Below are 14,752 nucleotides of genomic sequence, written 5' to 3' on the forward strand. Positions count from 1 at the left end.
AAATAACAATTTGCTCGACTTTTAAAAACATTATTAATTTTTAATTTTTGGAGAAATCTTTTATAAATGGTTGCGGATGACATGAGGTAAACCACTATGAAATAGTATCCATATTTTTTTTCAGTAAAAAAAATTCAACAAATAAAGATATAGACATGTAGCTTGTTACGCCGGTGAGACCCCTCCAACGTGTCCATGGATAAGGAAGAGATAGTGGGAGGTCTCGTGAAAAGGATGAAGGGAGAAGGAAAAATAAAAAAAAATTATTAAGCTTCATGAAAAATAGAAAATTAGAGAGATGCCTTATGTTTGGTTGAAATTTTTAAAGAAGTGAGATGAAAAAATGGATTAGAAAAACCCATGCAATGTAGGAAACTCCAATTCCCTCCTGCCAAGAATTTAGATTTTTTTCCAAAAATATTATTAAGCTTTTAGATGGAATAAGGTAAGATTTTTTTTCTTATTAAAAGCATAATATATATTTGCACAACTTTCTACGAAAGTAGATGCTTAACTAAACATAAGCCACTTTGAAATATATCATTTTTTTATGATCAACCAAATATGCAAAAATTATTTTTTCTATTTTTTAGAAAAAAATATTTTAGTGAGAAAAAATTCTTTCTGCGAACCAAACCAATAATTTATAGGTGATGAGATGGTCGAGCTCCACCCTTCACCAATTGTGAGTTGGGGTTTGAGGTTTGTGTCGAAGAGAAGTAAGCTCTTTGGGCTCCTTTGGATCCTAAGTTGTTACTACGAGCTAAGGCTAGCAGGTGACCCATGGCACCACGCTTGAACCAAAAGGCCTACCACACGTATCCTACCCCACAAAAATGTGTGATAGTCTAATTTTTTTGATCTCCTTAAAAGAAAAATTGAGCAGATATCCAGAGATGATGTTGTCTACGTAAGGGAATGTGATGGAGATGTCACAACGAATCCTTAGGCTCACTTTTATTGCCTAAAATATTAAAAAGCTAGCATAGGATAGATCATAGATTAGTAGATACTATAGCTCTGATAAATTTTGACCTCCGTGTTATCAGAGAATGATAAAAAAAAAAAAGAAGTTTCATGCATTTTTGCTAGTAGTGCTAATTTTCGAAGCAGGGATTCTAATGCTCACTAAGGACATTAGGCAGGGATCCACCCTACTTGTACCTCTCATTGCTTCCTCCCATTCAAAGCCGTGTTTAAATTTATGTGCCTTTATATCTGTGATTTACCTGGCAAGAGGCAGGGGCTGCTAATAGAGGGAAGAAATTTAGGTGGTCATCGCCAACATCTACAGCTATTCTATGAAGGGAGATTAAGAGTTATGGTTTGGATTTGAATTTTGGCACTTCCTATTGCATTATTTCCTAGCGGAAGCAAGGAACAAGCACAATATCCGGGGATAAAGGGGTGTTGGGGCATCATGGGACCTAAACTGCGTCCCCAATCTCTTTTCAAATTTGGGTTACCGTTGACAAGGTTGGCAACCCAAAGCCTCTTTCTATTGCATGACCAATGAAAACAGAGGGAGGATCTAGGGACTAGCAAGGGCATTTGGTTTCCTCCATTTTTTAAGGATCTGAGAGTTCACAAATGATCTCCAACATCCCAAAAAATTTGGGATTCCAACGATCTTTCAAGTCTTCGCATTGTTTCTCATGATGTCACACCAGTATGGCACTGTAGCATTTCAGATATGCTTGATGTTTAATTTGACACTAAAACAAATGTCTGTGTCTTATTTAGTTCACCATCGCATGCAATCAACTTTCTTGAAACACATGTTTCTTAAAATTTATGAATTTTGATAACAAAATGGCATTTAGTTATAGTGTGCTAATTAGTTATATAAAAGTCAGTTATTGATTTATATGTCAACTCTGTCTGCAGTCATACCGATCAATTCTTCCTAATTATAGTAACAAATCTTGCTTTTGGATCATGTTCAAATCTCTCTGTAACAGATCTTGCAAGTTTTTAATGTAGCAAGAACACCATCATTTGGATTTGAATCTAAGACCTCCTCCATGTGGAGATGATGCGATTACAATGTCATGCCAAAAGTAGGATTATTCTATGAACTTATTCATTGAAGTGGTTTGGACCCATTAAATTTTAGACAATTCATGGATTGTTTGTGTCTCTAGGAACAATAGCACATGGTATGATGTATGTTTTGAGGTCTTAAAGTGTACCATACGTGCCTTTTTGAGGAGAATGGTGGCCTTCAATGCAACCATCTCAATGCAAGAGCCCTAAACCCTGTCACCAATTACCTATTTATCTAACTCTATCCATTAAAAATAGAAAAATATATATCCATAATTGCGCCGTGACTCCCAAAGATTCTCGTTCCCCAAGATTTCTCTTGACGGGTATTGTTATATTAAGACGATTAATTACCGTTTCAACAAAAATATAAGTCATATTTTTCATGCCAGTGTAGAACAGGATTTTAACGAGCTAGCGTTCAAGTATTGGGAGTTAGGGATCTTCTGGGCTATTTTCTTCTATAGTTAATGCAATGGAAGGGTCTTGTCCCATTGGTCATACCTCTATGTAGCAACTAGAGGCTCTGGGTTCCAATCTTGAACAGTGCATCCCCCAGTACAGCGAGGATGAGCCTTCCTTTCTCAATTTTTTTTTTTTTTTTCAAAAAAGAGGTCTGGTTGCAATAGCCTCTTCTTTTTTCCCTAAGTTTCAATGTATGGATACTTTTTTGGTAATGCTATCCTAAGGATTTGGATTTGCAAATAGATGATACTTCCGCTTTGATGTGTCAGTTGAAAGAGCCCATTAAAGCACAAATAGAAAATTTCATTGTTTGCTTCAGAAAACTTATTTACTACCATACCATTCTCGAGCACTTAAATTTTGGAAAATCTCAGCAAATGACTAGTTCTATTCGAGTAATGGCGTTTTACATTTACTTATTTCAATGCGTCCATCATCTGCAGAGCTAGCTTGCACGATGAAGGTCATGGATAAATGTGATGTATATAGCTTCGGAGTGGTGGCGCTCGAAGTCATGATGGGGAAGCACCCAGGAGAACTTATTTCCTCTTTGCCATCTTTGTCATCATAAGAGGGACTTCGGAGTGGTGGCGCTCGAAGTCATGATGACTAACTTTTGTTTTTAAATCTGGAATCACTTTAGGAAGCCCTTTGGCTGAGCAGGTGAGCAGGGTGCTCTTAAGAGAATTGCAGTACTTTGTTAGTTCAATTAATGATATCTGCATCATGTCTACTGAGAGCAGTTAAAAAACCACAGCCTAGAAAAGCCACAGCATCTCAACGCTTCTCATTATGAACTCCCGAAGAGCTGCCACGTTCCTAGAAACCTCTCTTCCCACTGATGCTCGCTCGCTCGCTCTCTCTCTCTCTCTCTCGCTTACTTGCTGCCTTTCTCAGTGCTGATCAAAGGCTGGTGCTTGGAAGAAGTACAAGTGAGGGAAAGGCTAAGCAATTGAAACCACTATTAAGGTAAGACCCCAATCCCTTCTTTTAAGTCAAACTTTTGACAATGTAGAACCAAATCTTGGAGGGTTTAGGGTAAGATTTAAATTCTAAGACTTTACATATATTGGGTAGCACTAGATTAGGGACGAGTGAGGATTTTGTGTTTTCTGATAGTGATCTCAGGGTGGACAAGTAACCCCACTTAGACATAGGATTTGGTCATTGAATTCTGCAATTTGGATGTTAGATGAATATAGTTATTTTGGCAATTTTAAGATTCTCTTATAAGGCCAAATGATTTTTTGGATTAAGGTCGCCGGAGGGCCGGGACCGTGCCCTGGTGGAGGGGCCCTGGGTGGTGGCGGGGCAACTTCTTGCCCTGGAGCCGTGGTCGCCGGATTTCTTACCTAGGGAAAATCCGGTGAACACGGCGGTTGTCTGGCTTCGGCTTCCCGGGCTTCCTCCAGAATACTGGTCGACTTCGACCATCATGGATATAGCTGCCAAGGCAGGGCGGCCTTTGGCAGTGGATGGTGTTACGGAGGGACGCCGTTCCATGGGGTTTGCGCGTGTCAAGGTGGCGATTGACGCCTCCGCCCCCCTCCTCCCCGGAATCCGGATACTCGGAAGGACGAAGGTTCTCTGGCAGCCGTTCGTCTTCGAGAATATCCCGGATTTCTGCGTGCAGTGTGGTAGGATCGGCCACCCCGAGCTAGGATGCCCATTTGGGGTTCCGGCGACGACGGGAGTGAACCTACCGGGGGAGGGGGCTCCCGGGCCGATCTATGGCCCTTGGTTGGTGACATCCCGCGCCCGGCAGCCACGGGAGCAAGCTCCACGGTCGGGGAAGGCGACGGAGCCCTCGCGTGGGTCGCCGACGCAAGCGGGGAAGGTGTCGGAGCCCTCGGGTGGGCTTCCCCCTTCTCGGCCCTCCTTGCCGGCCGCCTCGCCTAGGCCTCCGGTGTCACCACCGGACCTAGAAGGTTGGCAAAAGCCGGCCAAAGTGGCCCGTCGCCACTCCCCGCCGGTGGTGGTAGAGGCCCCGGCTCCCGGTGGGCAGAGAGGGGGCTCCCGAGTTGACACAGTCATGGGATGTGTTGACTCGGCAACAGGGGCGAGTTCAAGCACGAGTGGGCCAGGTGAGGTCCGGGCCGGCCAGTTGATTCAGGCCGGGCCGGCTGCTGGTTGGGTGGGCCCGCACATGGACCAGTCCAAGAAGCGGCCCAGAAATGCTGGGCCGCTACTGGATGTGGCCCGTCAACCCGGTAAGGGGCGCGCGGGTCCCACGGGCGACCGCGTGAACCGTGTGGTTCACGCGGTGAATCGCGCGACGGGCTCCCAGGCCCGTCGCGCGGTGGAGAACGCGTGGCCCAGTTTGGCTGGGCCACGCGTAGTGGACTCAGGGAAGGCCCCTGTGGACGGGGGCCTTCCACTGTTCATGGCCCACTTGGGGCCTGCTGTTGGGCCTGAGTCATTGGCTTTGTTGGCGGGGCCCAGTGAGTCTGGGTTCCAGTTTAGGGCTCAGGCCCTGGGGGTGGTTCCGCCGTCTGAGGTTCCCATTACTTTGGGCCCTCTAGAGGTGGAGGTGGGACAGGGGGTTGTGGTCGCGAGTGGGCCCGATTTGGGCAATGCGACTATGGCTAGTGCACTCCCTGTTTGCGGAGACTGCCCTGCGAGGGACCCTCTGGCAGGGCGGGACGCGCCTGCATTCATGGAGCCAGGGGTGGGGGACTCGAGTAGCCTTGAGGCGACGGTTAGTAGGTCCGCTGATCATTCGACGGTTGTTCAACGGGTGAAGGCGGCAGTATTACGAGTCGTGTCCGGGGCTAGCGTCGATGAGGGTCTGCGAGACGACCCTGATCATGAGTTGATGATGGACCCTGCGGCCCAGAGGGTGGATGCACCTGTGGCCGACCTCTCGGATTTTTCCCCATGAGGATTCTTGCGTGGAATTGTAGAGGGGCGGCTAAGCCGGCCTTCATGTCTTCCTTTAGGCGGTTGGTTCAGATCCATAGTCCAGAGATCTGCCTTCTCTATGAAATACGACTATCCGGTAGTGGACTGGATCGTGTAGTACGCCGGTTTCAGGTCGACTGGGAGTCATATGTAGTTGAGTCCCAGGGGCTGTCCGGGGGTATCGTGGCTCTGTGGAAGCGGGGTGGGGCTACAGTCGATGTGTTCCATAACTGCTCCCAACAGGTCCTGATGATTATTACGGCACCTAACGCCGCACCATGGGTCCTGAGTGGTGTGTATGCTAGCACTGACCATCGGACCAGGAGGGTCCTATGGGATGAGCTCACCCACTTAATCGCTCAGGGTCTTCCAACGGCGATAGTGGGTGATTTTAATTGTATCTTGGAGGGGAGTGAGAAACGTGGAGGTAGGGCTTTTACTGACACTGTGGATAGGAGGGAGTTCCGAGACTTTCTCTCGCGAAACGGCCTAGTGGATCTCGGATTCTCTGGCCCGCGATTTACTTGGTGTAATAACCAGTCTGGCCAAGCCAGGGTGTGGGAGCGGCTCGATAGGGCTATTGCTTCCCCTGACTGGCTTACCAGATTTCCGTCCTACAGGGTTAGTCATCTACCCCGGATTGCTTCGGACCACTGTCCTTTGTTGATTTCGACTGTATCTGGTTCTTCTCACCAGTGCCCCTTCCGCTTTAAGAAGGTTTGGTTGTCTCTCCCTCAATCCTGGGACATTGTCCGAGGAGCTTGGAGTCAGCCGGTTCGTGGTGACCCCATGCAGAGGGTTTCACGTAAATTGGAATTGACTAAGCGTCGGTTACGGCGTTGGAACCGTGAGGTAGTGGGGGATATCTTCAGGAGGTTAGAGGAGGTGGAGGCTGCGATTGCCGACCACCAAAGTAGAGAAGACCAGTTGGGTGCGCTCCCCGAGGCCGATATGGTTAGCCTTCGGGGTCTCCTCGCCACTCACCACTCAATCTTGCGGCAACATGAGATCTTCTGGAGGCAAAAATCCAGAATTCAATGGGTCAGAGAGGGTGATCGAAATACTAGTTTCTTTCACCGCTCTACGATTATCAGGAGGCAGAGGAACATGATTCGATCCTTGCGGGATGAGCAGGGGCACCGGGTTGAAGGCGATTCGGCCATCACCCATATCCTGCTTGATTTCTTTCGCTCTCGTTGGACGGAGGATTGTGAGTCCGATCCTGCCGGTCAGCTCCCGAGGGCTGCTTCCCAAATCAATACGACTAAGAACGCTATGTTGGTTCGTCCAGTGACGGAGGGGGAGGTGCGTGAGGCTATCTGGGCACTGGGTGCGGATAGGGCCCCTGGTCCAGATGGTTTCCCACCTTTCTTTTTCCGGAGATACTGGGGTATCGTTCGGACTGCAGTGGTGGAAGCGGTCTTGTGTTTTTTCAATCAGGCAGGTATGCCCGACGATTGGAAAGCCACATTTGTCACGCTTATACCAAAGCGTCAGGACGCGGCCGAGCCGAGTCATTTTAGGCCGATCAGCTTGTGTAATACTTTATACAAAGTTGTCGCAAGAATACTGATGGATCGAATGAAGCCCCTCCTCTCCGGCATTATCTGTCAGGAGCAGGGTGCTTTTGTGAGGGGTCGGAGTATCTCCGATAACGTTATGGTGGCCCAGGAGATGATGTGGGATCTTCGACGGGCCTCGCAGCGGCGGAGTTTGATGGCCGTCAAGCTAGATATGGAACGAGCTTATGATAGAATCAGGTGGAGTTTTCTTAGGCTAGCTTTGGAGAGCCTGGGGTTCCATGAGACTTGGATTGGGTGGGTTCTGGGGTGTGTCCGGGGACCGAGGTTCTCTATCTTGGTCAATGGCTCCCCATCTCCTTTCTTCAGTTCTACTATGGGGCTTCGGCAGGGATGCCCGTTATCTCCGTATCTATTTATTATTTGCTCTGATGTCTTGTCTCGGGCATTGCGGGCTGCGTGTGCCGCCGGTGAGTTGGGGGCCTATGTCCCAGCTCCGGGGGCCCAGCCGATATCACACTTACTATTTGCCGATGACTGTCTCCTCCTGACCCGGGCTCGCGTAGCTGATGCTCAGGCTATCAGGAGGGTGGTGGGTGCCTATTGCACGGTATCCAGTCAGAGAGTTAATGGCCAGAAATCCTCCATCTCTTTTAGCCCTAGCACACCACTCAGGGTTCGACGGGGGATTCGGAGGATTCTGGAGATGCCTGAGCAGGATGGGACCTGGACCTATCTGGGTGTTCCGATCTCGGGCAGGAGATTGCAAGTTTCTGAGTGCACCGGGATGGTGCAGCGGGTTCAGAGCAGACTAGAGGGCTGGCGGGCAGCGTCCCTGTCTATGATGGGCAGAGTCATGCTGATTCGAGCTGTTCTGGGCTCCATGCCCATTTATCTTATGGCAAATACGGTGGTGCCAAGGTCTGTCTTATTGAAGATTGAGCAACTTCTTCGGGGCTTCTTATGGGGCTCACATGGAGGGGGTCGTGGGGTGCACATGGTGGCATGGGAGCGCATCTGCCTTCCCCTCAGGGAGGGTGGTCTAGGGGTGGTGTCTCTCCTAGAGAGACGAGAGCTACTTCTTGCCCAGCATGCTTCCCGTCTTATCCTGGAGCCGCAGGGGCTCTGGAGCCGGATTATGACTATCCGTTATGGGGGGGCAAGCCCGGAGGGCTGGGCCCGAGGAGGGCGGAGATGCTCCTTTCTATGGCGTGAGATAGCGACGTACTTGCCATTGGTGTCGAGTCACACCCGATGGCTGATAGGCGACGGACGTAGCATCGACGTAGCTGGAGACCCATGGGTCGACGGCCTCCCGCTGCGACTTTGGCCGACTATGGTTAGTGTCGAGGCTGGGGTGGGTCTGCAGGTTTGTGATCTCATGACCCCCGGGGTGGCTGGTTGGGATGAGACTCAGTTGGCCCGTTTGTTCGGGCAGTTTTTGGCAGAGCGGGTTCGCTCACTACCGTTACCACAGAGTGGCGGACCAGATGTACGTGTGTGGGGTTCCTCGACCAGATCCAGGGTCAGGATGGGCGATCTCTCCCATATCCTACGGCAGGATTATGAGCCTGGCCCGGATTTTGCCTGGATCTGGCGATTGGGGCTCCACCCGAGGGTCGCGTTGTTCCTCTGGAAGGTGGCCTGGGACCGTCTTCCTACGAGAGCTGTACTCGCAGGTCGAGGAGTGAGGATCCCATCGGTATGTGGGGCTTGTGGTGTGGCCGAGACGGTGGACCATGCCCTGTTTCGGTGCACATGGGCTAGGGGCACTTGGCGGTTGGCAGGGGTTCCACCGGTGGTATGGCGATGTAGGGACCTGTTCTTACAGGCCATGCGTCAGGGTTCGGAGTCCTTGGTGCTGCGTCAGGAGGCTGTCCGAGCTACCTGTATTGCCTACCAGATCTGGTTGGCCAGGAATGCTCGTACTTTCAGCGAACGACGTATGTCGCCGCGATTTGTTGTCGAGAGTGCCCGCGCTCAGGCGGCGGAGCTGTGTTACACTATCCCTGTTGGAGGGACCTTGATAGCTCGGGACACCTGGGGTTCCCACTCTGCTTCGGCAGCCTCTCGTACGGTGTTTTTCACCTGGGAGCCCCCACCCCCGAGTTTCCTCAAGGTCAATTTTGATGGGTCTGTTTTGGATGGTGGCACGCGGGGAGGCGCGGGTTTTGTTATCCGGGACCCGTGTGCCAGGGTTGTGGCTGCCGGTGGCAGTCAGTTATTTGACACTTCAGTTCCCAGCGCGGAGCTGACAGCAGCCTGGGCAGGCCTTCGCCATGCCCGGTGTGTCTTACGGGCCAGGTCCATTATCCTGGAGGGTGACTCAGCCACCATTGTCAGTTGGATCCAGGGGGGTCCAAGGCGTGGCGGGTGTGACCATCCCTTGCTCCGTGACATTTGGGTTATGGCGAGGGATGGATGGGCCTTTCGGGCCAAGCATATTTACCGTGAAGGTAATGCTGCTGCGGATTGGGTAGCTGCGTATGTAGCTTCTCACTCCGGAAGCACCTTATGGAGTGGCGATAGGGAGGTGCCTCTGGCACTCCGAGGTATTTTATTTTCTGACTTTATTGGGTGTATCCGGTCTCGTCAGGTCTGATCCACCCGCATTAGCAAAAAAAAAAAAAAAAAAACTAAATTTTATATAGAACACCGCTGCAAGGGGGTTAAGTACATCGTTTGCATAGGACCAGAACCGGTGAACTTGGCAGTGATAGGATGGGAAATTTTTAGTATAGAAAATATTTCCAGGTACCCATTATGCGCACACAAATAGTTCATAGGATTTATAACTGATGATTTGTCAACTTCATCATCGACTGAATAAATCTATGAGTTCAACTAATCATCTCTCGCCATATGATAAGAGAATTGTTCATACGCATGAAAGGAGAGCAACATTACTCATTTAGCATTTTTATTTTACATCAATTGATCTTGGCATGACTAATTAAAGGAGCATTTAATGGAAGTTCTTTCTGGCCATCATATAAAATAATATTTTGCTGGCTAATCACTACTCCTAAACCAACTCTTGATGCAACAGATTTGAACACTGCCGTCGAACACTTTCCATCATGATCCACTTCCTTCGCACTTCTCAGTGATCTTCATCGTCCACCACAAATGTCTCTGTTCTATGGTTTTATTTGACCTAGTGGTATTTTTTCCCCTTTTCTTTTTGAGTGAAACTATGTATTATATTAGTAAATTAAGCTCTGCTATTAGGTCAACATAATCAATTAGGTTGTGATTATTTTGGTTAATGGTGTAGTTGAGACCATAGTTGTGGCTGAACTTTTGATTTTGATCCTCATTCTGGGCATGCATGGTGAGCGCTTTTGCTTTAGCTAAATGGAGGAAGCAGAAGCCTTTATATGTTGGCATTCTACTATTCATCATATGTGATCATTAAAAATAAAGAACCATTTATCACGTGTGATGTCTACCCTTTTAATTTACTTCTGCAGAATTTTGGATTAAGGTCTTTGATTCAAGTGCAGGATGGCCCAGCTGCGCCCGGGAAAAAAATAGAAGAAGCATCTGACTCTGTCATGCATACTCTACAGGTTGGATGTCTAATTATCCGGGCGGTTATGATAGTATGCCGGTGGATCACGCGCATTTTCTAAATAATGGGGAAGAGGATCAAAACGTGCCATTGAAGACTTTACTGAGACAAAAAGATGGGCTGTCAAGAACGTAGAGAAGGTAGGATGGGCAATTGCTGAGATCTAGTATTGATCGTACATAGATGATAATTGGAGTCGGCAGCTCTCCTAAGTTTTGCTCATCTGGGATTCTTGAGGAAGAGGATCAAGTTGGCCTTTATGAATAGCTTAATGCACTATCTCCCTTCAACCCTCTGAGCGACGTGGCAAAAGGAAAATTCATGGACCGATCCCATCGTCTCCACCCCATAGGGACTACGAGATCACCCCAAGGACGCCTTCATCATCCGAGTTGTTTCTTATTTTTGTAAAGCTTGCATCTCGTTTTAATTTAGTAATTTTATTTCTGCAGAACCAGCAATAATCTTCCTGTATGATATTAGTTTGGAAACATAAGGATGGAAGATTCATGTAGAGCATACCAAATTTCTCATGGGAAATGAACATGTCAATCTACCAGGAACAAGTCTGCGATCCTTACGTTACATCACAAAAAAAAAAAAAAGTTGCAGTCCTTACATGTTCCTCATTGATCTCCTAGAGAAGCTATCATATATATCATCAATGTATCGGAAATAGGCAAGCCGCAAGGATCTCTTAAAGAATAAAATACCAAAGAACCCCCAAAATGCCACCACAAATCCTAGTCCCATGCTAAGATACACCCATATTTTTTCATCATCATCATCAGTTGACAATTGAACATCGGATGCTTGGCTACTTGAACAACTTTTGGTGAGGGGAAATCCACAAAGTTCACTATTGCCACTATAGATGGATGGATCATCAAGTGTTTGTAGTTGATTGCCGGATGGTATCCGTCCCGACAAGTGGTTGTTTGATAAGTTCAAGGAATCTAAGAATGTCAGAGAAGTGATGCTCGGAGGAATTGCACCTGATAAGTAATTCATGGACAGGTCAAAAATTTCTAGATTTTTTAAGTTACCGATCATCTCCGGAATACTTCCATCCAAAAGATTCCTTGAGAGATTCAGAAAAACTAGCCCTGAAAGATTTGTTAGCTCTGTAGGGATCGCATGACGGAGATAATTCCCGGAAAGATCGATTCCCACAACTAATGAAAGCGTTTTTTGAAAGGCAGCCTCTCTTCCTTTCCAGACTATGGAAATGCTATTGCTGTAGTAAAAGGGGTACAAGGAGTTCGTTGTTTTTTCCCTTTCTTGCATGCCTTCTGCCATCGCGGTGAGATTGCCCAAACTCTGCGGGATACTTCCAGAGATATTATTGTCTGCAAGGCCTAAGAGCTGAAGCGAAGACAGAAGTGATAGCTGAGGAGGAATGCTACCACTTAACATATTCGATCTTAGACAGAGGACCCTCAATGATGAAAGTTTCTCTCCTAACCATTCTGGAATATTTCCAGAGATTCCATTGTCCCCAAGGTCCACAACGACCAGCTGCTTGCAGTTCTTCAATGAAGAAGGTATTTCTCCAATCAAATTGTTATTGTTTAAGTGCAGTGATTGGAGCTGGGCAAGATTACCAAGTTCGCTTGGTATCGGACCAATCAAACTGTTATTGTTCAAGTGCAGTGATTGGAGCTGGGCAAGATTACCAAGCTTGGTTGGTATCGGACCGGTGAGTTTGTTTTTTGAAAGGTCAAGATAAGTGAGCTGGGCAAGATTACCAAGGTTGGTTGGTATCGGGCCAGTGAATTTGTTTTCTGAAAGATCAAGATAAGTGAGCTGGGTAGCATCACCTAACTCTGAAGGAATCGACCCAGAGAAGTGGTTCGACCCCAACCGGAGTCGGAGAATTCCCGGGCAGTTGCGCAAGCAAGCCGGCAGCGAGCCTGTGAAGTTGTTGTGATCTGCTGTGAAGTGCTGAAGAGCGAAGCCCTTGCATAAATCTGGAGGCAATTCCCCTGAAAAGCTATTGTTCGAAAAGCTGACTCCGATCAAATGCCCATTCTGGCCGAGGTCTCGAGGGATGCCACCGCTGAGGTTGTTGTTAAAGACTGATATGAGCTCAAGATTTGGAAGCTGAGCAATGGTGTCCGGCAGCTCACCCTCCAATTGGTTGGTGTTGAAGTCTAGATTAGCCAGTGCCGTCATGTTTCCGATCTCTGCTGGGATTGCGCCGTTCAGGTTGTTGTAGAAGAGGACCAGGGAAGTGAGCTGTGTAAGGTTTCCTATTGATCTGGGGATTGGACCACTAAGAAAATTTTCCGACAGATCCAACATCTGCAAGTCGGCCAACCTCCCAATCTCTGGAGGGATTGGACCTGATAGGTTGTTGCTGTAGAGGAATAGGCTTTGCAGCTTTGTGGCCGATCCAATCTCCGGAGGGATTGGACCTGATAGGTTGTTCTGCGAGAGGTCAAGGTACGTTAAATTGGTGCAGTTGAGCACGAATGGTGGGAATTTCCCTGTCAGACTGTTGTTGTATAGAGATAAGTTTGTCACCGAAGGCAATGGGGTGAACTTGGTGTAGTCTGGGTTCTCTAAGTGATTGGATCCAAGATCAAAGTGGCGTACATTTCGGAGATTGCTGAGCTGATATGGGATCGGCCCAGCGAGATTGTTGTGGTAGAGACGGAGGTCGAGCATCTCGGAGAGCTGACCGATCTCTGGCGGAATGGATTCAACGAAGCTGTTGCTGCTGAGGTCTAAAGAGGCGAGGTTGGAGAGAGCAGAGATGTTTGAAGGAATGGAGCCGTTGAGGAGGTTGGCATTGAGGTCGAGCTTGGTGAGGCTGGGCAGAGAAGCAAAGTCGAATTCATCGAGGGTGCCGTTGAGGTTGGCATTGGGTAAGCTCAGCTGCACGATGCTGCCTGCGGAGTTGCAGCGGACACCAAACCATCTGCATGGGCTGGTAGAGTTGGCAAGGGACCATGAACTCAGAGCATCTGGCTGAAACAAGCTGGACTTCCATTTGAGGAGAGCTTGTGCTTCGCTCTGTGCTCCGGCCTCCAAAAAGGAGAGGAAGAAGAACAAAAGTAGGGGGAGGAGAAAAGGTTGGATATGGACTCTCTTCATGACTATGATGGAGGATTTCAGAGAGATTGGTTTTGTTGCTTTGTTTTCACGGCTAAATGGAGTATCGCTTATGTACATAACGAATGAGGGAGGGGTAGGGAGGATGCCGAGAGGGAGTCAAAGGAAGCTTGTTTGAAGGGTGTGAAAAAATTAAAAACTCTTAATGCCTGCGTGACGGTACAGAATTTTAGAGTTCAAGTAGATGAAGTCATGGTCCAAAGCATTTGGTTTGCACCTTGACCTTTTAGTCAAACAGGATCAAATCAAAGTCTCTTTCATTGAATGAGCTTAGCTGCCCAACGTGGACCAGATACTGGAGGAAGAAAATGTCATGGCTGTCAGGCTGTGACAAGGTGACCAGATACTGCCGTTTTTCCAGAAGTTATGGACTTGGTTGGCGGTCCGGCATGAACGAGGGTGATTCTGATTTGGTTCCAGTGGGTGGTGATTCGTTCTGGTCCACTCAAGAGCAAACTAGAAAACCTTACCTTCAAGAGTTCAAATTTTTACATAGACAAGCAAAGAATTCATGTCTAATAAAACGACATAAACACAAATTAAACTACAGCCAGAATAAAATCCAGACCAGCGTTCTGATCCCAGCTTTATGAGCTCTAGAAATTTGCAAAAGCAACATAGAGGGCCAAAAAGCAACATAGAGCTCCAAAAGCACTTTATGACCCTCCAAAAACACTTTTGCGAATTTAAAGGACCAAAAAGCACTTTATGACCTTCCAAAAGCACTTTTAGATGAAAAAAAGTGTTTGGTAAAAATTTCGAGAAGTTGTTTTAGCTTTTTCAGAAAGCTAAAAATAACTTTTTGGGAGAAGCTCTATTTTGGACATTTTCGAAAATGCTGTTTTGAGCTTTGTCAGGAAGCTACTTTTTTGACCAAAATACTCATAATAAAATGTAACAATTACATACTTTGTCTCTTTATAAATCTAAAAATTTGCTGGAGCCCTAACAAAGAACTCTAGCCGTGGATCAAACTCCCTTCTGTGCGAAAAAAGGTATTCTTGTTTCCTATTATTATTTTATATCTTTATTATTATATTATACTATAAATATAATATTATATTACATTATATCATATGTTATGTTAAATAATTTAATATTATGTTATGTTATGAGAAATTAATATACG

At 47.2% G+C, this 14,752-nt stretch overlaps 1 protein-coding gene across 1 annotated transcript; it reads right to left on the reverse strand.

Annotated features, from left to right (window-relative positions):
* Positions 1–10,621: 10,621 nt before the first annotated feature.
* LOC103715447 (LRR receptor-like serine/threonine-protein kinase GSO1) lies at positions 10,622–13,656 on the reverse strand. The gene has a single exon (XM_039117064.1). It carries the CDS (start codon positions 13,603–13,605, stop codon positions 11,122–11,124), a length of 2,484 nt encoding a protein of 827 aa, XP_038972992.1. The 5' UTR covers positions 13,606–13,656; the 3' UTR covers positions 10,622–11,121.
* Between the last annotated feature and the right edge of the window lie 1,096 nt (positions 13,657–14,752).

This window comes from Phoenix dactylifera, chromosome 2 (assembly GCF_009389715.1).
Source record: "Phoenix dactylifera cultivar Barhee BC4 chromosome 2, palm_55x_up_171113_PBpolish2nd_filt_p, whole genome shotgun sequence".
Lineage (NCBI taxonomy): Eukaryota > Viridiplantae > Streptophyta > Magnoliopsida > Arecales > Arecaceae > Phoenix > Phoenix dactylifera.